This window comes from Felis catus, chromosome A2 (assembly GCF_018350175.1).
Source record: "Felis catus isolate Fca126 chromosome A2, F.catus_Fca126_mat1.0, whole genome shotgun sequence".
Classification (NCBI taxonomy): Eukaryota; Metazoa; Chordata; class Mammalia; order Carnivora; family Felidae; genus Felis; species Felis catus.
The window spans coordinates 118,897,903-118,921,046 of record NC_058369.1 but is presented as its reverse complement, the minus strand read 5'-3'; the positions used below and the strand labels follow the sequence as shown (position 1 = coordinate 118,921,046).

Sequence of the window (23,144 nt, the reverse complement as noted above, 5' to 3'; positions counted from 1 at the left end):
ATTTCTCAACATCTCCCAACAGTTATTTTTGTCTTATATAATAATAATTTGCTTGACGTCACTGTCATCTGATGGTCTTGTGTAGGAAACAATAACTCAAACATGATTTTCTTTGGACATAGCCTTAAAAAAAATAGTTCCCTTTAAAATGTTTTACTTGAGTTTTCATTTTCACCTATCGGGTCCATTCCCTGAAGAAATTCCAGGGAAATGTTACATTCTCTCTTCTCCTGCCAGGCCCTTTTTACATATGCAAAGGAGAAACTTTCCCAGCGTGGATTGATTGGGGCACAGGGAAAAGGCTTCTGGGCGTAGACCCCATCGCGTGGGCAACAGCCACTTTCTAGGGTGTTTGCTAGGTTCTGTGGAGGCCACCCTTAGCCCAGTCCTTTCCCAGTTTTCTCCCTTGGAGGGAAGTGAGGGCAGGGGCAAAAAAAAAAAAAAAAAAAAAATCAAAAAGCAAGGAGGAGATTAAGGAAGTCGTTGTCAGATTCCAGGAGGGCATTGCCACCCCCAAGTCCTGAACCCCATCAGCCTGCATTCATCAGAGTTTTACAGATCTTAGAAACATCCTCCGGAAATTCAACCAAATTGTATAAATAGTCTTTCTTCGGCCTCCACAGAATTGAGGATTTTAAAGCTAATTCAAGGGTTTTACAAGCCCAACAAATACAGTTGTAAAAATGCCATTGGAAAGATATCACGTTTTACAAAATGAGATTGATCCATGTGCTGTAAAAGTCAACGATCTCCAAGGCACACCTATCCAGCAAGGGCAGCCAGGGACACGCTTTTCACCTCCTGTCTGGGAAAGGCCAGGCCTGTGACAACGGCAAAAGCAATGCAGACGATTCCTGGAGCCCGTGAGGCAACTGTTCCCGGCACTGGGGCAACTGCAACCGGCAGGCCCCCAGCAGTCCCAGGAAAGGCAGGGGAGAGGGTACACCCCAGGAAAGTGCGGGCTGTCGGGCACCCCAGAAACCAAGCACATCAATTACCCCACAGCCTTTGGGACATCCCAGCTGCCCTCTATGCCTGGCTCGGCAGGGACCTTGGGATGCCGTGCCTCCAGAAAGAGGACAGATATTCCACATCTGGATCTGTCTCAGCTCTGAGCACTTCGGGTGTTGAGAGGACGAGTCCCAAGGGCTGGGTGAGGGGAGCAGGTTCCCCCGTTTTGCTTCGAAGCTCAGTCTCCAGGCCACTCCCCTGTAGGTCCCTTTCTTGTTGAAACCAGTGGTTTCTGGCCTCTGGATTCCTGGGTTCAAAGGTGGTACGGGGAAGCACAGCTTGTGGGGTGCTTTGAGGCCAGGTGGTCGTTGGCCATTGGAGGGGAGCCCGTCTGGACTCAAAGGAGACGTGTTGTATGTGGGCGGATGGGGCTGCCAGGGGAAGACGTTTAGCCGCGATCTGGTCAGCTCGAGGTGAGCCTTCGGCTCCAGGCGGTAGCGAGGCCCAGGCCCTTGGTGGGAGTGGGAAGGAAAGAGGGAAGGGATGCACGGATTCCTAAGACGCAGGAGTGAGGAGCTGGGCGTGAAGGCCTGGTTTCTCAGGCCCCCTTCTTCAGTCCCGGAACCCGCACCCACGGGCGGGGGAGTGCAGAGGGAGGGGCACGCTCAGGGCCCTGCGGGGCGGGCAAGCCGGCCGGGAGCTAAGCCGTCGTGGTCACCGCCCCTCCCGGCGCGGGGCTGTCAGGTTTCCTGTTTGGAAAGAAAAACCAGCAAAATCCGAAAAGGCAAGAAGGGGAGGAGGAGGGAGCGGGCCTGGCGGGGCCTTTGCGGCGGCCCGGACTCTAGTGCCCCTACCCCGGCCTGATTCGCACGCCCCTGCCCGGGCCGTGCCCGCCGCTGGCGTTCGGAAAGAGAGCCGGGCCGGCTGGCTGTGCGCGCCCATTAATCTGCCGGGCGGGCGGCGGGCGGGCGGGCTGGGGGCTGTTTGTAACTTTGCTGCCTCGGTCGCCGCGGTCCCCGGGGAGCGGGCTCCAGCGCTCGCTCCCATTGGCCGCCGCCGCGTCAGCTGGTGCGATTTGCTGCTGTCGCTTTTGGCGTTCGGCCATCCAGAAACAAACCAGTTCGATGACTACTAATAGTTATAGCCAGATGTACTAATACACAACAAATCACAGTCCTGCAGAGGGGCGCGCAAATGAGTTCCTATTTTGTGAATCCCACTTTCCCCGGGAGCCTGCCCAGCGGCCAGGACTCCTTCTTGGGCCAGCTGCCCCTCTACCCGGCTGGCTATGACGCGCTGAGGCCCTTCCCGGCCTCGTACGGGGCGTCGAGCCTCCCGGACAAGACGTACACCTCACCTTGTTTCTACCAACAGTCCAACTCGGTCCTGGCCTGCAACCGGGCGTCCTACGAGTACGGGGCCTCGTGTTTCTATTCTGATAAGGACCTCAGTGGCGCCTCGCCCTCAGGCAGTGGCAAGCAGAGGGGCCCCGGGGACTACCTGCACTTTTCTCCCGAGCAGCAGTACAAACCCGACAGCAGCAGCGTGCCGGGCAAAGCCCTCCATGACGAAGGCACCGACCGGAAGTACACGAGCCCTGTTTACCCCTGGATGCAGCGGATGAACTCCTGCGCGGGTAAGGCATTTCCCCGCAGCCCCCCCAAGAGAGTGGAGGGAGAGGGGGAAGGGGGCAGGGAAAGAAGGAAGGAAGGAGGAGACAGAAATTGGAAAGAGGAAATGGAAAGAAAGGAGGAAAGAATGAACAAAGTTTCTTTGGCTTTTTTAAGAGATTAAAGAAAAAGAAAGAAAAAAGAAAACTAACCCATTCCCACTGAGGCAATCAAGCTGTGGCAGAGTGAAGGCACGGCACTGGTGTCCATGTAAGGTGACACCCTAGGGGATCGAGAGGGGTCACTGCCACCCTACGTGAGACCCTGTGACAGGGGCAACCTGAACAGAGAGTGAGGCTGGAGGGGAGGGAGTGCCTGCCCACACTTCCCCCTGGAAACACCCTGCACAGATCCCCAAGTAGAAGATGGCCTTCTGCACCCATCACTGATCATTCCCCTTCACCCCCAATCCCTCTCCTTTCTGCCCTTCAAAACTCCATGTAGTTAGAGGCTCTCACTTGGCCTCTTCTAGTGTCTCCCCAAAGCCTTGGAGGGCCACATCCCCAGCCTCAGGATTTTTTTTCCTCTTTCTCCTCCCTTCCCTCCTCCCCCTTCCACTCAACTGCTCACTCTTAGCCAACTTCTGCCTCCTTTTGAGGCCCTGCCTCAGTCTCACACACCCAGCCTGGGGGGAGCCCCCCAACCTTGGGTTCCTTTGGCACCAGAACAGATAGCCCATCACAGCCCTACATTTCCAGAAACCCCAGATGGCCCATAGCTCCATCCCTTTGCCTCTGGTTTCCAAAAACTCAACAGAGAATCCTAGGACAGAACCCAGTGCAGATTGTTAAGCTTCTAGTGTTTTGCTTTAAAAGCCTTGTGTTGTTTTGTTTTGTTTTGTTTTGTTTTTTCCAAGGGAGCTCTGCATTTTGCAGAAGGGCCATACAATTTGGGGGTGTTTGCAAAGATTTGAGAGGGCTGACCAGTTTTCATTTTCCAAAAAACATGTTGAGTCCTGACGTGTCTGGCCACAGTAACACCTTCACAGAGATTCGTGTGTGAGTTCTGAGTGTCTACCCTACTCACAGGGCTCCACACCCGTCACTTCCAGACACAAGCTCTGCACTCCCACAAAAACACGACCCAGGTACCCTGAATTAAGAATGCTCATTCTATTCCTTTTGCCTGTAATGGTTTTCTTGCAGAGCAGATTTTTCAAAAACAATAAGTTCTCACTTCAGGTTGTCTTAGGTGGAAGACATCTCGCTTGGTATGAAATAATCTTCTCCCATCCTTCCCGCTTTCGGCCTTAGACACAACGAAAGAGGCTGGAGTGGAGAGGGGTGGTTTCCAGCTTAGAGGCCAGGGGCGCGGGGCGCGGGTCTGACTGGTTCGGCGGCCGGGATCCTCCTGGCTCACTGGCGCCCGGCCATTTCTGCCCGCAGGTGCCGTGTATGGAAGTCACGGGCGCCGAGGCCGCCAGACCTACACGCGCTACCAGACGCTGGAGCTGGAGAAGGAGTTCCACTTCAACCGCTACCTGACGCGGCGCCGCCGCATTGAGATCGCCAACGCGCTCTGCCTCACCGAGCGCCAGATCAAGATCTGGTTCCAGAACCGCCGCATGAAGTGGAAAAAGGAAAATAAACTCATCAATTCCACACAGCCCAGCGGGGAGGACGCTGAGGCAAAGGCGGGCGAGTAGACGCCTGGGCAGGGACCAGGCCAGCACCGCAACCTCCCTCGGCTTTGCCCCCTTGCCTTCGCCTGCTCCCCAACTTTTCTCCCCCGCCTGCCCCCATCCGGGGGGCTTCTGCAGCTTCAGGGGAGCCGGGAGCTTTGCAAACGCCTGAGCATTTATTTCTCACACACACACAAAATCCCACACACAGCCAATCTCAGCGGTGGAGCGGGGCGCACTGCACACACGGTCCCGCTCTCCAAGGCTGCCCTAGCCGGCTTCGGATCCCAGGGCGCGCCCCGAATTCGTCCCCGGCTCTTGTGCTAGCGCCTTTGCGCGCCCCTGAGCTCGGGACGCGGGGTTGCTGGAGAGGAAAGAACCTGGGCCGAGCCCCTTTTGGTGCCTGGGCGTTTTCGCCTCGGTCCCTCGCCACCAAGTCCCGGAGGGCACCACCAAATCGACTCCGGCCACTGGAAAGAGGGGGCATAAAGGCTGGGGCCCCAGCACTTTGGTGGCATCCCAGGCCGCCCCTAGACAGGAAGAAGCGTGAGGAACAAAGGGGGCCCTGAGACAGCCTTGTCTCTCGGCCCCGCGCGCGACCGTCCGTGGAAGAGAAGCAGCCTCAACTGAGCCGACCCAACCTGAGCGCGGGTGGAACTTTACAGCCCCGGGAGAGACTGGGCTCCCGAAGTCTCCAGCTCCGGATCCCGGATCCCCGCCTCCGACAGTGCCTGCGCAGCCACCAGAGAGTAGCTTTCAGGACCTAAGGAGGGGGCCCAGGGCCATTGGGAACGGCAAGAGTCCTGGTTTCCAAATGTGCCAGGGGTGCCTGCGACTCTCAGCCTCCACCGGGAAGTACCCTCCATGCCTTTCGGCTACATTCATGATTCACTTTCGTCTTTCAGGACCCAGGAAAATAACTACGAAGATCCTAGGCACTAACACGAAATGCTTCCATTAGCACCCTCATTTTACTCCTGGAGATCTAAGCAAGACCCTAATAACTCGGCCCACGGATTCCCAGCCCCCAAACAGCTTCTGTGGCTGCGGGGAGCCTGGGCCCACTCGCTGGGTTCACCGAGAACCCTCCGAATTGGGGCCCGGCTGGCTCGAGGAAAGGGACCTGGTGGTGAAGATTCTCCAGGCTGGATACTTAAAGCAAATCAAATAGCGAACTAATGACACGAAAACCATATTTGCACGAAAGAAAAATCGACTCCGGTTATAAAAGTGTATGGAATTTGACCTCGCCTCGGAGAAACACTACACAAAAGCTATCTTTAATAGACGCCTGTCATTTAAGAGCGGCAGGGACACTGTCCCTCATGCACTCGCAAAAAAAACAGAGCCGTAATTGTAGCTGCTGCTGCGGGCAGGATTTATTTCTCCAATTGGCTAAATGGCCTCCCCCCTTCCCCGAAGGTGATATCTGTATTTTCAAATTTCAGAGCTGCCGGCACGACGGGCAAAACCGACCCCAACCTCAACACAAAAATAAGAGGGGCTGCACAGCGGGGAAATAAAGTTGTTGTAAATAAAATCCAAGTCACCGTCTCCCCCCAATCCTCTGCATCCTCGCCGGGCGCGCGATCGGCAGCTGACGGCCTCACAATTGGTACATCCTAATGGAACTGCGAGGGAAATGCAATAATTTTGCCATAATGGGCTGTAACCTCAATTCGACCCCGGCCCTTGCAGCCCTCGGTCGGAAGCGGAGCGATGCGCCCTGCCTCCAGCGGGTGGCGCTCGAGTCCGACTGAACGGCGGCGGCGGGTGGCGGGCACGCGCCTGGGGCGCGCGCGCCACCCCTCTTGCCTCCACCCAACTCCCCCATTAGTGCACGAGTTTACCTCTAGAGGTCATCAGGCAGGATTTACGACTGGACAACAAAAGCACGTGATTCGAAGTCGTACCCCATATTTGGGTGCCTACGTAGGAGGGAACCAAGTACATGTCCCAGTCATTTCCATAATTCATCATAAATTGTGCAAGGGTGCTATAGACGCACAAACGACCGCGAGCCACAAATCAAGCACACATATCAAAAAACAAATGAGCTCTTATTTTGTAAACTCATTTTGCGGTCGCTATCCAAATGGCCCGGACTACCAGTTGCATAATTATGGAGATCATAGTTCCGTGAGCGAGCAATTCAGGGACTCGGCGAGCATGCACTCCGGCAGGTACGGCTACGGCTACAATGGCATGGATCTCAGCGTCGGCCGCTCCGGCTCCGGCCACTTTGGCTCCGGGGAGCGCGCCCGCAGCTACGCGGCCGGCGCCAGCGCGGCGCCTGCCGAGCCCAGGTACAGCCAGCCGGCCACGTCCACGCACTCGCCTCCGCCCGACCCGCTGCCCTGCTCCGCCGTGGCCCCCTCGCCCGGCAGCGACAGCCACCACGGCGGGAAAAACTCCCTGGGCAACTCCAGCGGCGCCTCGGCCAACGCCGGCAGCACCCACATCAGCAGCAGAGAGGGGGTTGGCACGGCGTCCGGAGCCGAGGAGGACGCCCCCGCCAGCAGCGAGCAGGCGAGCGCGCAGAGCGAGCCGAGCCCGGCGCCGCCCGCCCAACCCCAGATCTACCCCTGGATGCGCAAGCTGCACATAAGTCATGGTAAAGCCAGCCTTTTTCTAAATCCACGCGGCCGCGGGGGCGCGGCTTTCGGTCCCCCCTCTCTCCTTTACCGCCCTCTCTCCCCATCTCTCTCCTGGTCTCGCCTCTCCCAGCCCTGTGGAGTCTCTCCCCGCCGTTCTCCTTCCCCTGCTTCCCTCCTTTCACCTTCTCTTCTCTGCAGCGCCCAGCGCTCGCAAACGGGGAGGGGGGTGGTGGAGAAGGGCCGCTGGCCAAGCAAGTTTAGACGGTGCAACGGGGGGAAAAGGAAAAATGCCATATCGAACCCCAGCGCCTCGGAACGCGCTCCCGGGTCAAGCCAGCCGAGCAGGGCGCAGAGAGGTAGAGGATGGCAGTAGGGGCCGTGAATCGGGCTTGTCAGGACGGATAATTTATGAGGAGGGCTACGCTGGGGAAACAGCGTTACTAATTAGAGTCCCCGAAAAGGGGCTTGGGGGGGAATAATCGAGGCGAGAGCCGGCGGGATTCTGAAGTTTGGGAGCAGAAGGGACAGCAGGAAAGGGAAGAAAAAGAAAGCAGGCGCCCCAAGCGTGCAGGCTGGAACAGAAGGCGGCTCGCGGGGCTGGAACTTTAAGGGAGGGTGACCTGGAGGCCACTTGGACGCTCAGGAAAGGGCCTGGCTTCCGTGGGTTTCTGAGAGGTGGGCTGCCTGGGAGGGCTGTTCCCCGCCTCGGGGTGCCAGGGGCAGGGCCAGAGGGCAGGAGAGGGGTGAAGGAAAGCCGGGCGATCCTTCGGGACGCGGCTCCAGCCTCAGATGGGCCGATTGTTCCCAGAGTCCAAATTGTATTGTTTTCTCTCTAGAAAGGAAGAGGGCAGGAAATTCGGGAGGGGTGGGCGGGTGAGGAGAGAGGACTTGTTGAGCTTTTTCTCCCCTGTTCCTTGCTCAGGAACCCTGGCTCGTCCAGCTGACTTGGGTAACCAGGGGCTGAGGAGTTGGTGGCTAAACCGCTGACTTTTCTGTTGCAGACAACATAGGCGGCCCGGAAGGCAAAAGGGCCCGGACGGCCTACACGCGCTACCAGACCCTGGAGCTGGAGAAGGAGTTCCACTTCAACCGCTACCTGACCCGCCGAAGAAGGATTGAAATAGCACATGCTCTTTGCCTCTCCGAGAGACAAATTAAAATCTGGTTCCAAAACCGGAGAATGAAGTGGAAAAAAGATAATAAGCTGAAAAGCATGAGCATGGCGGCGGCGGGAGGGGCCTTCCGCCCCTGAGTATTTGAGCGTTTAAAGTACTGAGCAGTATTAGCGGATCCCGCGTAGTGTCAGTACTAAGGTGACTTTCTGAAACTCCCTTGTGTTCCTTCTGTGAAGAAGCCCTGTTCTTGTTGCCCTAATTCATCTTTTAATCATGAGCCTGTTTATTGCCATTATAGCGCCTGTATAAGTAGATCTGCTTTCTGTTCATCTCTTTGTCCTGAATGGCTTTGTCTTGAAAAAAAAAAATAGATGTTTTAACTTATTTATATGAAGCAAGCTGTGTTACTTGAAGTAACTATAACAAAAAAAAAAGAGGAAAAAAAACACACAAAAAAGTCCCCCTTCAACCTCGTTTAGTGCCAATGTTGTGTTGCACTCCAGTTGTTTAACTGTGCATGTGAGTGGAAGTGTTCCTGTCTCAATAGCTCCAAGCTGTTAAAGATATTTTTATTCAAACTACCTATATTCCTTGTGTAATTAATGCTGTTGTAGAGGTGACTTGATGAGACACAACTTAACTTGTTTGACGTGTAGTGACTAGTGACTCTGTGACGAAAACTGTGACTCCAAGCGGTGTGTCCCTGCGTGCCTTTGTAGGACCCTTTGCACGAACTCTGGAAGTGGCTCTTATAAGCGCAGCTTCAGTGATGTATGTTTTTGTGAACAAAGTTACAAATATTGTCCGAGTCTGGCTGTTTAAGCAAACTGTGATCAGCTTTTTTTTTTTTTTTTTTTTGTATTTGTTTTTAAGGAAAAAATACTGACTGGAAACAAAAAAATAAACTTTCTATTGTAAGTTCTCTTGGTCTGGTTTGTGCCAAATAGCAAGCGGCTCTTTCTGTTCTTCCGTCTGTCTGTCCAGTGCTGGAAGGCAGGGAGTCTGAGGCTACCTGAGCAGCCTGCCTGTGAAGGAGACCTCAGACCAACACCCTGACCCGCGACCTCCCTAACTCTGACCCATCAGAGTGCAGGGCAGAAGGTGGAAACGCTGTAGGTGGTTCTCAGGCCTGAGTCCGACCTGCCCATCTCTGAGGAAACCAAGTTAACTTGCTGGGTACAGAAAAGAGGAAGAGAGAGAGAAAGGAGCAAAGCACAGGGCTTTGTTAACAGCCCTCAGGGCCCACACTGATGCTGCCTCTTTCCTGAGGTCACATCCTAGGCCTCCACTTGCTGAAGAGGCTGCTGTGCCACATTGTGGCCCCCAAACCCTCTGCCTCTGACCCACCCAGGCACCCCTTCCCATTCCTCGCCCTGAGCCCGGTTGGCTTCTTTTGCTACAATTAATTTGCTACAAATGGAAGGTACTTACCCCATCCTAGCTCGATTGGGAAACTCCTCAGGGCAGCTAAAGCGCAACTAGAGATTTGCACATTTACCGACTGCTTACACTGATGCCGTCTTTCCTTTTAAAAGTTATAAAACAGTAAACTTTATAAGCCCCAGTTCCGGCTATATGACATTTGGGTGCCAAATGAATAGGGTTTTGTCTATGAATTAGATCGTAAAATCATCCATAGCACAGACAGATCGGCTCACTGGCTATAAAACGTCACGTGGGGCCATTAAAGTAAGTTTTATGGTTTTGGGGAGTTGACATCCAACATTATATACCACATAACATATAATCTCACTGACGCTGGACTCCATTTGACTCTTTTGCAGGCTACGTGTGCCGCCTGGTCATTCAAATTGTCAATTTTAGGTCCAGAAGTGTCCAAACCACAAGTTCTCAAAACTCTCTGAAAAATGGCTCCCTCCGAGTTAAGGTAAGCTTGCCTCCTGAGCGCTTTCAAGTTTATTTGTACTCTGAAAACTTTCTTCCTCGATCTCCTTCCCTCCCTCCCTTCCTCTCTCTCTCTCTCTCTCTCTCTCTCTCTCTCTCTCTGTGGTTCAGTAACTCGGAGGTTGCCTCTGAATTCAAAAGGGCAGAGCCAACTCTTCCTCTGCCCACAAGAGCAGCGCCAGGAGCCAGCTCTGCGGAGGCACCCCGGTGAAAAGCGCCTGTGGCCGCCGCGTCCCCAGGCCTAACTTTAATTGCTGCACCACCGCGAATGTTAATGACTTCCGCTGCTCTCGCCGGCGCAAAAGATGATTTTTTTGTGTGCGAACGGGCCTGTGTGGGGGGACTTGGCGTGGCCGCCCCCCGTTCCGGGGCTGGCGGGGCTGCCTCTTCGGGGGGTAGCGGAGCCCTAGGGTGGGGGCTGGGAGACAGTGGGGCGCCGGCCGCGGGCGCCAAGGGCCGCGCTGCGCTGGGGAGTGCTTGGAGTTTGAAAGAAAGGCCCGGGCTGGGCCGAGGCGGACTCTGGCGGGATTCCTTACGGGGCTGTGGCAATATGTCTTCGCGGGCCGGGGTCATTTGGCAGCACTGAATTGAGGCGGCTGCCTTCGGGGCCGAGTTTCAGGCTGGCTCGGGAGAGCCGGAGGGTGGCAGAGGCCGGCGAGGCGCCGGCCGCACCTCCAGGCTGGGCCCCTGGGTTGCCAGGCCGAGCCCAGGACGCCGCCGGGGACCGCGGGTCCCCACCTGGGGGTGGGGGTGGGGGGGTGGGGGGGGGAAGGGCTCACCACCCCCTTCCCCGCACCCGGGACCAGGCCCTGAACCTTGTTTGCCTGCACGTTCTTTTTATTTCGGTGGGACTGTTCTCACCCGCCTGTGAGTCTGAAGCAATAAACTTTATGGCCGGATTTAACTTTAGTCTTTGAATCCCCAGGCTAAATGAAAGGAGTTAAAGCGCTTTCTTTTCTTCCGCCTTCCCTTTCTTCTCGCTCTCTCCTTTCCTTTTCCTCTCCTCCTTTGTAGAATTAAAACATGCAGGCACAGGACGCTCAAAAGGCAACTTAGGGATCCCCCTAGATAACACTAAGGATTCGAGAAATTTACTCCCCCTCAACATACAGACAAACTCTTCCAAACTGTGCCCTAAAGTTTGAGGGGAAGTCGAGGTGTCTTCAATGCCCAACTTAAAAGTCCCCAGAGCCATTAGGTTGTTTTTCCTGACACATCATAAAGGGTAGTTTAGGGAAGAAATTGGTCGTTTGTCAGTAGGAGATTTCCGCCTTTCTTTTGTTAGCTGCTCTTTCTGTTTGATCCCAGGAAATTTACATAATCTATGATTTCCAAAACAGTTCCCAATATTGCACCACCACGAAGTAAGGTGAAGTAAATTTTTCCTGGGTACAATTCCAACTTGGCCTCAGCCACCACCCCCTCTGGCCCCAAACCCTCACACTCTTCAGTGACAAAGTGACTGGGGATGCTGTGGCCTGTCCTGGGGTCTTTCTCTGGATGGATACCCACAAGGGACCTTGCAGATTTCCCCCATTCCCTGGAAGAATTAAGCCAAATTCTCCAACTCAGAAATGAAACAAACAAACAAAAAATTAGGACCTTCTGTCTCTTTAGGAGCTGGATAGTTTTCTCAAGTGCTAATTGCTAAAGATATTTGCCAAGGGCTTAAAGTGAAAAGATTTCAAGTGCAGTTTTGGAATTTCAACAAACTTTATTGTGCAGACACTCAACATAAGTCCAACAGTTGTCCCCAAAGTCAGAGGCCCAAAAACAAACCTGGGAAGTTTTTTGAAAAATCAAAACCCTCCCACAAGTCCCACTTCTCTGAACCAGTGGCAAGGCAAATCCCTGAAGTCATCTTGCATGACCTGTGAAAAGACTGGCATTGCAGCGCTCAGTGTCCGCATCTTAGTGGGAACTAGAATGGGAACTCTATTTGCGTTCTCTTTTGTTATTTTGTGTGTCTCTGAGAATTCTGGAGTTTTTGTTTTGCTGCTCTGAGTTTTGGGTTCTTTCTTGGAAAATATTGGGTTAAGGTTTTATTTTAGTTACTCATTTGGTGATCTTGGTTGAGTGATTTCTTGGTGACTAAAATTAGTAGCAGAAAAGAGTGATAGGACTTCTGGCAGGTTCATTTGAGTAGCTTGCCTGGAGGAAGCGTCCACACCACCTCCGTGGCCACATCTCACCCTGGGGTATGGGGATGGGCAGAAAGGCTATTGGACCGATATCCAGCATTACCCAATATAGACAATCTTTCCCCTGAGTTAAAAAAAAAAAAATACAGCCTATAAATATGGTCAGCTTGCTTATTTCTGTCTGTTGGAATCTTTATAAAACTTCAGAGTTTCTAAGAGAGCAGGTTAACTCACATGGAGTTAAATGACTTTAAAAACATACAGCATCCAATCAGACCTATGTGAGTGTTATTGGAGAATTTTTTTCTTCCTATTTTCATAGGAAGCATAGTAAAGAGGATGGCTTGTTACCTGCTCATTTTGTAGGTAAGGTATTTCTTCTTGTACATTCTTTGGAATTGTTTTTGCAGAGGAACTTACTTAGAAGAAAAAAAAAAATCTCTGTCATTAAGGTCTTTATGAAGACATCCAGCCTTAGCCGGTGGCAGAAATGTCTGTCTGTGCTCCTCATCTTGTAAGAGGAGAAGGTGTTCAGTATGTGCAAGGCCTCGTTTGTTTCTACAAGCTGAAGAGACAATATTTCCTGAACTATAAATATAATAGGAAGCTTCTGGTCACACTTACTTAGGGGTTTGTAAGGGTTTCCATGGTCTGATTTCACAACATTATGCCGAGGCTCCTTCTCTCCAGCTCTTTCCCCTGCTTCGTTGTTGGCGGCTCTGGGAGAGCAAGACAGAATTTTCTACCAGAAACAGAGTCATGTTCATTTGTTGAGATGTGAAGAGTATTATAGCCAAACAATTAGTGAGGGGGGAGCAAATTACATCCTGAAAGATGGGCTATTAAAGAGGAAAACAATCCTTTTAGCTTAAAAGTTGCCCTTCGAAGCCTCTCCCCTGCTTTAGCTCCAGAGTCTGTCCCGAGGTTCTTCTACCATGGAGAGTGCAGAATGTTGTGGGTTCCATCCCTTTGGCTTCTAAGGCAGAATTTCTTTCTAGTCAATGACAGAACTATAAACGGGGCTTCCAGATGGGGCTGAGGGGGTCAGCCTAGGTTCCCACCCACATAGGAGAGGGGACCCACAATGCTGGCCATTCTAACCCCCAGAAGTGAAGATATGCCTAGGTCTGTTTTGTTTGGTGTTTTTTTCACAAAGGAAGCTGTCCTTCCACCAGGTCCCCTCCCCACAAACCAGTCTTTTCAATAATAATATTTGTTATGAAGGTTATTGGGTAATTATTGCGATTTTGTGAAGCAGCCCTTGCTGGAGGTGAAGTCTGTCATCGCCTAACAAATGACGCTCGTGCAGTTCACTGCCGGGTTAAGTAAATGCAGAGAAGATAAATCTGCACACCCTAGGAATCGCCAGCAGAGCACGCTTTAGTACAAGTTCACAGTCAACTCGCCTGCCTGGGCCAGCTCTCCCAACAATTAGGGCTGCGTCTTTATTTTTAAATAAAGGGGGGAAAAATGCCTCCGGCTCCCACTGCCTGCTTTCTCCCCATCCTCTATTTTCTTTCACTTTTCTCAAGGTTCCACCGTCCTATTCCAAATTTTCCCTGTAAATGTGATGATGAGTGATTTTAAAAACAATCTCACTCCTATTTAAGTGCTGACAAGAAGAGGTAGGAGGCTGATTTGACAGGGAATACAGTGACAAACACAAAAATATCCAATCCACCCTCTTAATCCAAAAGGTAGCGGCAGAAGCAGGGTGTCCTGGGAGGGGGGAACCCTGCCCCCTGAAAGAAGAGGCACAGCTTTGTGTATCTTTGTGGTTAGTGCGTTGCAACTGCGGGTCAAAAAGTTGAGGGTCAAAAGTTTATGTTGTGCAGCACTCTTAGTCATCTGCCCAGACAGAGTTTGATGTCAATGTTAGAGCCGCGATCTTGACTATCAGCACAAAAGATAAAATGGCTCGGAGTGACGCGTGTATCATGGTATGGACTCCAGGTGAACCCTAGTGGTTGAATGACCTCAATTACGGAGGAAAGGATAGAAAATTCCTCTTTTCAAGAGTAATACGTGCTGTATTTCATCTTGAATTATCGCTCCCATTCTGAGGGAATAGCAGCAGGTAAATAGGCATAGATGACTGAAGCACCGACACCTCAGATGTTGGGGAACCAGGAGGCTGTTTGTGGGTTTGTCACAAAATTAAAAAGCTCAGAACTCATCAGTGGATCTTTAAGAAATAATGTAGCAAGCCTCCAACGTTTCACCATACCTTCAAAGGCAAGAGAACGGCGCAGGAAACTTCCTTTATTTGAAAATTGTTATTTTGATTGGCCAGCCTCTTTTTCTTTTTCATTCATACAATGGTCCCGAAAGTGTGTGAGGACAAGGGCAAGCATAGGCACTCCTTGCAAAATGTATTCTTTGCAGTTTTCAAACACAGAATGGTTTTTGGGAAACCGCCACCCACTAGTCGCAAAGAGTTCTCAGAGCTGGGAAGGGGAGGAAAGAAGTGGAAATGCTCCTCGAAGGGCAGGATTCTTCCACCTTCCACCAGTGAGGAAATGCTTACGGGTACCGTGAACATGTTCTTGTTGTTGGAAATTTTTCATTACGTTTGTTGTTAACCCTGAACGAAATGTAAGAGAAATGCCACCGTCTGTAGGTGAATGACTGAACTGTAAAGAAGATTCCATTTGGACAGGAAAATGGAATCCATAAATGCCAGACCACTTCGTTAAGACCACCGTGAGGGACTTCTATTCTCCAGAAAAGACTCTTTAAAAATACGTTTGGAATAAAAGCTAAGGAGAGGGGAAGCAAGCTCAGGAGGAAGGGTGAGAGGGTCGAAAAGAAAGGGAATAGTGTGTTAAGGAAGCCAACTGGAACCAATGCCTCATGTGTGAGTTGCAAGTGGAAAACTAAACGATATTTTATTTTTCATGCACCAGACATTAGCCATTGGTGCCATTAGAATCTGTTTTGGGGGGTGGGGACAGAGTTTCCTTTTCTATCTACTGAACTTCAAGTAATCAGTGTAGGAAAACAGAGGAGAAAAATGCAATTTTTTTCTACGTTGTTCTTTTTAACGTTAGAGAGAAGTTAATTCAACTCCTCAGAATGTGGACTCTTGCAGGGATTTTTGAGATCATCCCAATATACTCTGGTTGATTGGATTTCCTGGTGCCAGGTACGTTTAGTGGCAAAGTCAATATTTCCCAAGCACTGACTTCATGGAAGTCATCAGATTGCTTCCACTGTGCAATGTGTAAAGTTTTTACTCTGGCCAAGAGCTTGAAGCCAAATGGGGGTGTGCCAGATGAAAGTAGAAGGAAACAACTGTGGTGATTGCTGTTACCACAATGAACACTTCACCACATCTGGGCTAGCGAAATGAAGAAAACTGAAACCCCCTCTATTACTCACCAAGACAATCATGTGTCTCTTCAAGAAAACCTTGCTATCGTGTTATTGGTTAAAAGCATGCCACACCTTAGAAACATGTCAGCTTCAAGAAGTATAGACACCTCTTAGCCAGTTTTTGTAGTTAAAAAAAAAAAAAAAGTACCTGCAGAAGTTACTGCTTTTTAGAGTACCTACTTTTTTTATTTGGAGGATTTTTATCTTTAGGCCTCTTGCACAATCCAGGTTAAAATTCATGTTTAATCCTGATATCAATTTCAATCCTGATGTGTGGGTTGTGTCCACTATTATAAACCACTACAAGGAAACTGCCCTTCAACAATTACTTGGTCAAATGGCTGATTAAGTATTGCTTCTCTAAAATCGTATGCCTAGTGTAGGTATTGGGGAAGCCCTCAAATACCACCATCAGGCATTTTGAAATTCAGCTATTCCCGTATGCGCTCCAGACACAGAACAGTCTGGAGAACTCTGGCTCTAAAGAACAAAGGACAAATACAGTCAATACATTCCATAACGTTTACATTTCCTTTGCTTTTCCCCCTTGGTTTTCCCTGAGAAGGAGTGACCTGGGCAAAGCACCCTGCTCTCTAAAAGGCACTGTATAGACCTTTTAGAAGCGCAAAGTCCAAGGCCGAGGTGAACTTCAGGTCAGCGCGTCTAACAAATATGAAAATGTCGGCTGGTGAAGGGCGCGCCTTGTGATTTAACAAAGACTGTCAATGTGTAAGATTAATAAGAAACAAAATGCACACGGTGTCACTGTTCGGTCACTTTGAAACTTGGGACAGGGTTGCATTCAAGAGGGAAGGCTGTTCCAAATATATTCAAAATGATTCAAATCAGATTCAAACTAGGCTGCAAACACTGCCTCCCTTTCGCCCTCCCTCTCCCTTAGACTCCCTTCGCTCTCCTCTTCCATCTGGGATTCGAGGACATGATGAAAAGTTATTTCATTTAATGGGATTTTAAGAAAGCTTTTGTTGGGAATATATGTTATCTCTGCACGTGGAAATGAGCAAATGTGCTCACCAGTTTCCCAAGAAAAGGATAACGCTTTCACCCTGCTAGGGACTGGAGCCAGTTGGTGTGAGAAGATTAGCATGCTCTCTCTCTGCTCGATTTCAGGGCATCCCATCTTTTCTCTGGCGAGATGCTGCTGGTAAACTTCAGTTTATTTATTAATTGAGTTAGACTCTTCCTGGCTTTACTCTGGTGTGTTGGATCTTGTGTAAAGGCAAGACGTTTTTGTGTGTGTGCTTTTTAAAGTGTTTTTCAAAAGATTATTTGATTCAATGGAACGATGCTATGGCTTGCAAAGAGAGATTGTGGAAGGATCAGAAAAGGTACTGAGATTGTTTATTACAGCCATAAATCTTGCAGTAAAATGTCAAAATGTCGGTGTGTGAGATAACACTTGGTGGTCCTGGCTCCGTTTGTGTTTATGATAGGAACCACAAAGACAAGTTACAGGCCTTGGGGGATTCTGTGTAAGCCCATCTTCCTCAAGTAATAGAACCACATAAAACACAGGCACAGTTAACCCGTTTAGGTTAACCATATACAAAACAGTGCCTGTGCCTCATTAATACTTTAAAATAGAAACTCGGTAGAAGGTTCTGAGGCTAAACAACATGAATTTTGTGTTTTAGTGTCTGTAAATAATACTAAACAGACATAGTTAAGACCCTAGTACTCAAGGCTGACGACCTAAGGAGGAAGGCAAATTTTCCTTGTCATTTTTTCCCCCTGAAGCTTAGAAAGCCATGTTCTGCAAATTATATCATATATGTATATACTGTGCATATAAAATAGTATAGATGTCTATATTATTTTTTCTTGCTTTTGAGAAATACAGATTTAGGCAGCTGTATCACAGGCTAGATTTCCCCCCAACTCTAGAGAGGAGGTCTAAAGATTGATTTCTGTCTGTGGCTCAGATTTCATTTCAAAAAATTTCAGGGTGCCCCATGTCGATGGACAGCACTCTTCAGAGACACACATCCAATGTGGGAAACCTCTTTGTACCGCTTCAGGGTGATTCCAGTTGGAAAGCTAACATGATCCCTTTTTTAACCTCTTTTCCTAAATTAGTTTAAAGATTAGTCCCATATAATAGGCTTTATGTGGCTAAGCATTAAATGACTATCCATCAAATGGATATATTCCAGCATTTAGTAACTCATATGAGTAACCGATATAAATGAAGATAGAATTGACATTCCTTTTGAAGTATCTCCAGGCTTAGGCTATAACTTTCCTTGTCTGCGGTTGAGACTCAGTTGTGAGAAGGCTGTTTATCCTGCTCTCTGAAAAACCAACTAAGGTGCGCCAGCTGAAAAATCCTTGCTTTGCATGCCAATATGAAAGTATTTTTAGAATGGTGACTGTGCTACTTTGCACTGCTTTAATCTGGGCTGAAAAGTAGAGGAGCCAGGTGTGTCTGTCACTCAGGAAAAGAAAGGGAAAGTACACACTATGAGTTAAGGCATCAGTATTTACTTCAAAGATCAACATTAGGTGGAATTAATAAGTAATTTATTTCTTAATAATGGCGTAATTAGTTTACCCATCAGATTTCAATTACCAAATGGCAGGCAACAGTCCTCTCCCCCCCCCCCCACTTTCCAGAGCTACTGATATCGTTAATATGCTAATTTTCAGCAATTCAGAAATTATAGACTGTCCTGTAGGTGTAACTTTAGCCTCAGATACAGCCTTAGAAAGCAGCGTCCAAAAGACAAAATCTAAAATTCTTAGCGGGGGGAAAAGACCCTTCAGCGATCAGACTGGGCACGGTACCTATTCTGTCCCTAGCTTGTTTTTGTTTGGGGATTGTTCTGAAATAGGAAGTTGCTGGTTTCGAAACTCGATTTTGTGGAGGCGTCGCTATCTATTCCCACCCTTTGGCTATCTTCTCTCTCACGGCCGCACCTACTAAATGCAAGCATGTTTAAGTCTCATACCGACACCTCCATCAAAATGAGATGCTATCAGAAAGGTTTTGATTTTTCTTAGCTAAAAATTCAAGCAGATTCTGTCTCTAAAAGGAAGGAAAAATGAAAAATGCCCACCCGGTTACATTGCAATGGCCTTGCTCCTCTGGCCGATTTCTCCCAGCTGTTCACCCACCCACCCTTTGCGGCTCCTGCCGGGCTTCTCAAAGCAGGGGATCTCGGGCGGACTCGGCGAGCACGTTGTGGGGAAGGGGATCAGCTGGTGAAAATATGGATCTGTTGGCCTTATTCGTTTTAATCCGGGGCCACGGTTAAAATCAGGATATCTCCTTGGTCCTCGCGCCATTCCTTCCCTCCGCCGGCCTCGAACCCTAGAAGACGCCAGGACAGGCTAGGCTGGGCCCGAGGTCAGCGATGGGCCGCGGCCACTCGGCTGCCCCGAGGCCTAGACCAGGAGTAGGGCACGAAAAGGGCCCGACTTGGGCGTCCGAGAGGACCAGAGGCCCTGGCAGGGCCCGAATTGCCAGCAGGACCCAAAGTTGGGGGGCTGGGGGGGACCAAAGCTCCAGCTCCCTCCCTCCGCCCGCGGCCGGACAGCAGCATCCATCACTCGCCCGCGCGCTTCCTGATCCGGGTCCGCGCGCGCGGCGCGCCCATTGGCGGGGGCGGGTCACGTGGGGGTACTAGGCGGGGCGCGCGTGGGGCCGAGGCGAGCGCGCGCGCGCGTGCGCGCGGGAGGGGGGGAGGAGCGGCGCGAACTTTGGTGGCGTTGGCGGCGGCGGCGGGAGGGGGAGGGGAGGGGAGGGGAGGGGAGGGGTGGGCGCTTGACAGCGGGGGAGGGGAAGGGAGCTGAGGAAAGGGGGGATGGGAAGCGAGGCAGGAGGGGGAGGGGCCTCGGCGAGCCCAGAAAAACGACAACGCGAGAAAAATTAGTATTTTTGCACTTCACAAATTAATGACCATGAGCTCGTTTTTGATAAACTCCAACTACATCGAGCCCAAGTTCCCTCCCTTTGAGGAGTACGCGCAGCACAGCGGCCCGGGCGGCGGAGACGGCGGCCCAGGCGGGGGCCCCAGCTACCAGCAGCCCCCAGCGCCCGCGGCCCAGCACCTGCCGGCGCAGCAGCCCCAGCTCCCCCACGCGGGCAACAGCCGCGAGCCCCCCGCCACCTACTACGCACCACGGGCCGCCCGCGAACCCTCCTACCCCGCTGCCGCGCTCTACCCCGCGCACGGTGCCGCCGAAGCCGCCTACCCCTATGGCTACCGCGGTGGCGCCAGCCCCGGGCGGCAGCCGCAGCCCGAGCAGCCCCCGGCGCGAGCCAAGGGTCCTGCGCACGGCCTGCACGCGAGCCACGTCCTGCCGCCCGGGCGGCAGCCCCCGCCGCCGCCGCCGCCACCTCCCCCGCAGCACCGCGCGGCGCCCCCCGCACCCCCGCGGCGTTGCGAGGCGGCTCCCGCCACCCCGGGCGTCCCGGCAGGGGGCAGCGCCCCCGCGTGCCCGCTGCTCCTGGCCGACAAGAGCCCGCCGGGCCTGAAAGGCAAGGAGCCCGTGGTGTACCCCTGGATGAAGAAGATCCATGTCAGCGCCGGTATGTGGCGCCGCCGGGGAGGCGCGGGAGGGTGGGCTGGGGCCGGGTCGGGGTTCGGGGGTCGCGGTGAGGGTCAGGGGGAGAGGCCGAGGGAAAGGGGGCCTCTGGAGGGGAGCCCCCATCTGGCCCAAGCTACAGTGGGATGTGGGTGTGTGCGCGCCAGCCAGCCGCCTGATCCTAACGTGAGAACCCTTTTGTACCCGGGGTCCCTTTATCGAGAGATTTACGAGACGCCAAACTGTTAGGGCAGTAATTATAGCCCCCATAAATTTAATTGCCCTGGCAGAGGCTTCAGGCCATGTGTCTTTGAAGCTTTTCTTCAGCCCCAATGCCCAGCACCATTCTTTATGGCTCTCGGGTGTTTCCCGTTGTCAATAGCCTGTGAAACATTTTCTTTGCCGTTTTATGTATCTTGCGTGAACTTGGTGTCAGGTTATTATATAATGATGATGTCCAATTGCTCTTCCCCACCCCACCTTCTCTCTCCTCCTCCTTTCCCTCTCTTCCACTCCCTCCTCCTTGGCATTCTCCTTCGGGGTTATGGGCTTTCAGTCAACCCCAGTTATAACGGAGGGGAGCCCAAGCGCTCTCGAACCGCATACACCCGACAGCAGGTCTTGGAGCTGGAGAAGGAGTTCCACTTTAACCGCTACCTGACCCGGCGGCGCCGCATCGAGATCGCCCACACGCTCTGCTTGTCCGAGCGCCAGGTCAAGATCTGGTTTCAGAACCGGAGGATGAAGTGGAAGAAAGATCACAAATTGCCCAACACTAAGATGCGATCCTCCAACTCGGCCTCGGCCTCAGCAGGCCCGCCAGGGAAAGCACAAACTCAGAGCCCGCACCTGCATCCTCACCCCCACCAGGGCGCCTCAACACCCATTCCCTCCTCCATATAACCTTCAGAGATCTAGACCAGTTTCATCCCCCCACCTGTTTTTCTCCTCTCTTCTGCCCCTTTCCCCATACTCCTTACCTGTCTGGACTATAACAGACCCCAAAACAAAACCCAGCTTGGCGAAAAAGGATAATAAAAAAGAAGACATTCTCCCCCAAAGAGAGTGTGCTGGTTGCCAACTAAGAGCAGACAATAGCCAGGATGCTGGCTGGCCTGAATAAGGCCGCCAGGATTGGGTACCTGAGGAGGACCACTTGGCAACCAATACTTTTGAGATGGCTAAAGTCAGCTGGATAGCCCACGCTGACTGGGGACATATACCTGTATGTTTGTTGCAAGCAGAAGGAAACAGATCCTTTCCCCCACCTTCCCTACCTCCCCCTTCCACATTAAGGCAGCTCATACAAGCTTGTATTGAACTGAATAAACGAGTAGACATTGTGGACCTCACAAGATTATTTAATTCTCAAAATGTATAGACCTTGATGGTAGATGTGACACATGTTAGTTTCCTTTCCTTGCATTTATTTAAAATATTGTTGTAGAGATATTGTTGTCTTATTCTGAGGCACAATCTCGGGGGAGAGGGGAGTGCATTTCGACCCATGTGCAACTGTACAAATTGTGGTGTGGCTATATAAAAAGCCATGTGCTAAGAATAAACTCTGTTTTAAAAACCATTAAAAGTTCTAAGACACATTTGTATGTTTCCTACTTTTAATTAAAAAAAAAAAAGGTTCTCTGGGTGGAGATGTCTGCCCTTGTGTGTAAAAATCTTGTAGATGGCTCAAGTTATGTTCACTTGGATTCTGACTGCTCACATAATTTGTGTGAGTGTATTCAACTTGAGCTGAACTCTTGTCAAGTTTGACCCACGGTGGGAAAAGTTCCAAAGAGCAGGAAGGCTCTTGAGCTCTGAGAGGGCTCCTCTTCTTCCCAAACTTGGCCAGGCTTTCAGGCTTCAAGTCTCTGTAAGGCATAGAAACGTGTCCTTCCCTGCAATGAAAGGTGAAACCACGCAGTGCTTCGGGCCCAGGAGTTTCTGCAGCTGTTCTACAGGCTGAACTCTGAGCACACTTGGAAAGAAGTGGTCCCTTTGGTATTTATTGCACCTTCACACTTAATCTGCCTGTTTCCCTGGAGATAGAAAAAAATAGTTTATGCAAAGAATTGAGATTGCTTTTTTGTTTCTTGGCTGTCTTTAAGGTTCACTTCACTACAGCTTCGGGGTTTTTGTCTTTCTTTCTTTACCTCTTTCCTTCTGAAGCCAGAGCTTTCAAAATAAACCGAATTTTCCTAATAAACCCTCCAAAGTTTCTTCTGAGGAAAGAAAAAGCATAATGCCACCCTCAAAATATACCCCAAGCAAGGCAGACCTGGGAGTATTCAGTGCTGGAAGAAAGCTCAACTCTGAGCGAGGGTCACTTTTCTTAAATGCTCCTGGATCTTTCTGCCCAACCTAAAGATCTAGATTCAAAGGCTGAAAATCAAAACCCAGGGCTGTCTCTATAACCATAGTGTTTATGTGCTGATTTACAAATCAGTAAAGAGGATTTAGACTTGGTTGTCACTGAAGGAGTATTCTACAACAAGATGCAGAAAACCAACACATGCCACCCCTAGAATGTAACTGTCACCTGGCCTTATATGAGTGCAATGTTAGGTTCGCGTTATAATTTTAGCAGAGATGGGAGGGGGCGCTCACCTACCTTTGGACTATCAGAGGAATCTTAAGCACATTTTTCCGTCAGTGGCAAACCCTTAGCCAGCGGGCAGTGCTGTTCCTCCTCATGCCGCTGCCGCCCTGTGTGTGATACAGGCAAGGGTGATCAGTTCTTTACCTATGAACAAACCATATCTGAGAGGAGAGTGATGGACACCAGTCTCTGAAGGGCCTCCACCTCTCCCCAAGAAAATTCAGGAGCAAACAAATGCATGCCTTCCCAAGTCAGGCCAAACCTGGCGTGAAGTACGTTTTATATGGTGTGAACGGGTGCCAGGGATTTCTGGGGACACTGCAACTGCTGCTGAAACTTATTAACCCTCCCCCTACTACACGCACTTGTAAAACGAAATTAAATCACGCTGAAAATAGCAATTTTCCCAGGAATCATTAATCACCTCATACAATAAATACTTCTTTGTAATTCAACAGCAATTCTGAAAGGCATTCTCTGGGAAAAGTCTGTGGAGAAGCGAGGGATCTTCTTGCAAATAATATGGTCTCGGGCAAAGACGCAGCATCTCGGCTGTCTGCTCAAAAAATGCCTAGACTCTTGGTGGAAACTGAGTGTCAAGCTGCAAAACCTCAAATGGCAG

General features: G+C 50.9%; 3 protein-coding genes and 1 long non-coding RNA gene across 4 annotated transcripts in view; all 4 read left to right on the top strand.

Moving 5' to 3' along the window:
- Positions 1-23,108, top strand: part of LOC111559518 — a 25,744-nt gene extending 2,636 nt beyond the window's left edge. The window contains exons 2-3 of the long non-coding RNA XR_002740526.2: positions 9,739-9,842; positions 22,981-23,108. This is a non-coding gene — a long non-coding RNA (uncharacterized LOC111559518). The remainder of the gene's footprint in view (positions 1-9,738; positions 9,843-22,980) is intronic.
- Positions 1,919-5,494, top strand: HOXA6 (homeobox A6). Its single transcript, XM_003982880.6, has 2 exons — positions 1,919-2,587; positions 4,007-5,494. The coding sequence occupies exons 1-2, from the start codon at positions 2,146-2,148 to the stop codon at positions 4,264-4,266; spliced, it is 702 nt and encodes a 233-aa protein (XP_003982929.1). The 5' UTR covers positions 1,919-2,145; the 3' UTR covers positions 4,267-5,494.
- On the top strand, positions 4,266-8,596 carry HOXA5 (homeobox A5). The gene is made up of 2 exons (XM_023250453.2): positions 4,266-6,856; positions 7,841-8,596. Exons 1-2 carry the CDS (start codon positions 5,962-5,964, stop codon positions 8,089-8,091), a joined length of 1,146 nt encoding a protein of 381 aa, XP_023106221.1. The 5' UTR covers positions 4,266-5,961; the 3' UTR covers positions 8,092-8,596.
- HOXA4 (homeobox A4) lies at positions 19,198-20,964 on the top strand. Its single transcript, XM_003982889.6, has 2 exons — positions 19,198-19,927; positions 20,480-20,964. Exons 1-2 carry the CDS (start codon positions 19,291-19,293, stop codon positions 20,824-20,826), a joined length of 984 nt encoding a protein of 327 aa, XP_003982938.5. The 5' UTR covers positions 19,198-19,290; the 3' UTR covers positions 20,827-20,964.
- Positions 23,109-23,144: the final 36 nt, after the last annotated feature.

Excerpts from the sequence above, each read along its gene's own strand:
- HOXA6 (XM_003982880.6), top strand. The coding sequence starts at position 2,146 with ATGAGTTCCTATTTTGTGAATCCCACTTTCCCCGGGAGCCTGCCCAGC. Across the intron at positions 2,588-4,006 it reads GCGGATGAACTCCTGCGCGG|GTGCCGTGTATGGAAGTCAC; the intron begins GTAAGGCATTTC and ends TTCTGCCCGCAG.
- HOXA5 (XM_023250453.2), top strand. The coding sequence starts at position 5,962 with ATGCGCCCTGCCTCCAGCGGGTGGCGCTCGAGTCCGACTGAACGGCGG. Across the intron at positions 6,857-7,840 it reads CAAGCTGCACATAAGTCATG|ACAACATAGGCGGCCCGGAA; the intron begins GTAAAGCCAGCC and ends TTTCTGTTGCAG.
- HOXA4 (XM_003982889.6), top strand. The coding sequence starts at position 19,291 with ATGACCATGAGCTCGTTTTTGATAAACTCCAACTACATCGAGCCCAAG. Across the intron at positions 19,928-20,479 it reads GAAGATCCATGTCAGCGCCG|TCAACCCCAGTTATAACGGA; the intron begins GTATGTGGCGCC and ends ATGGGCTTTCAG.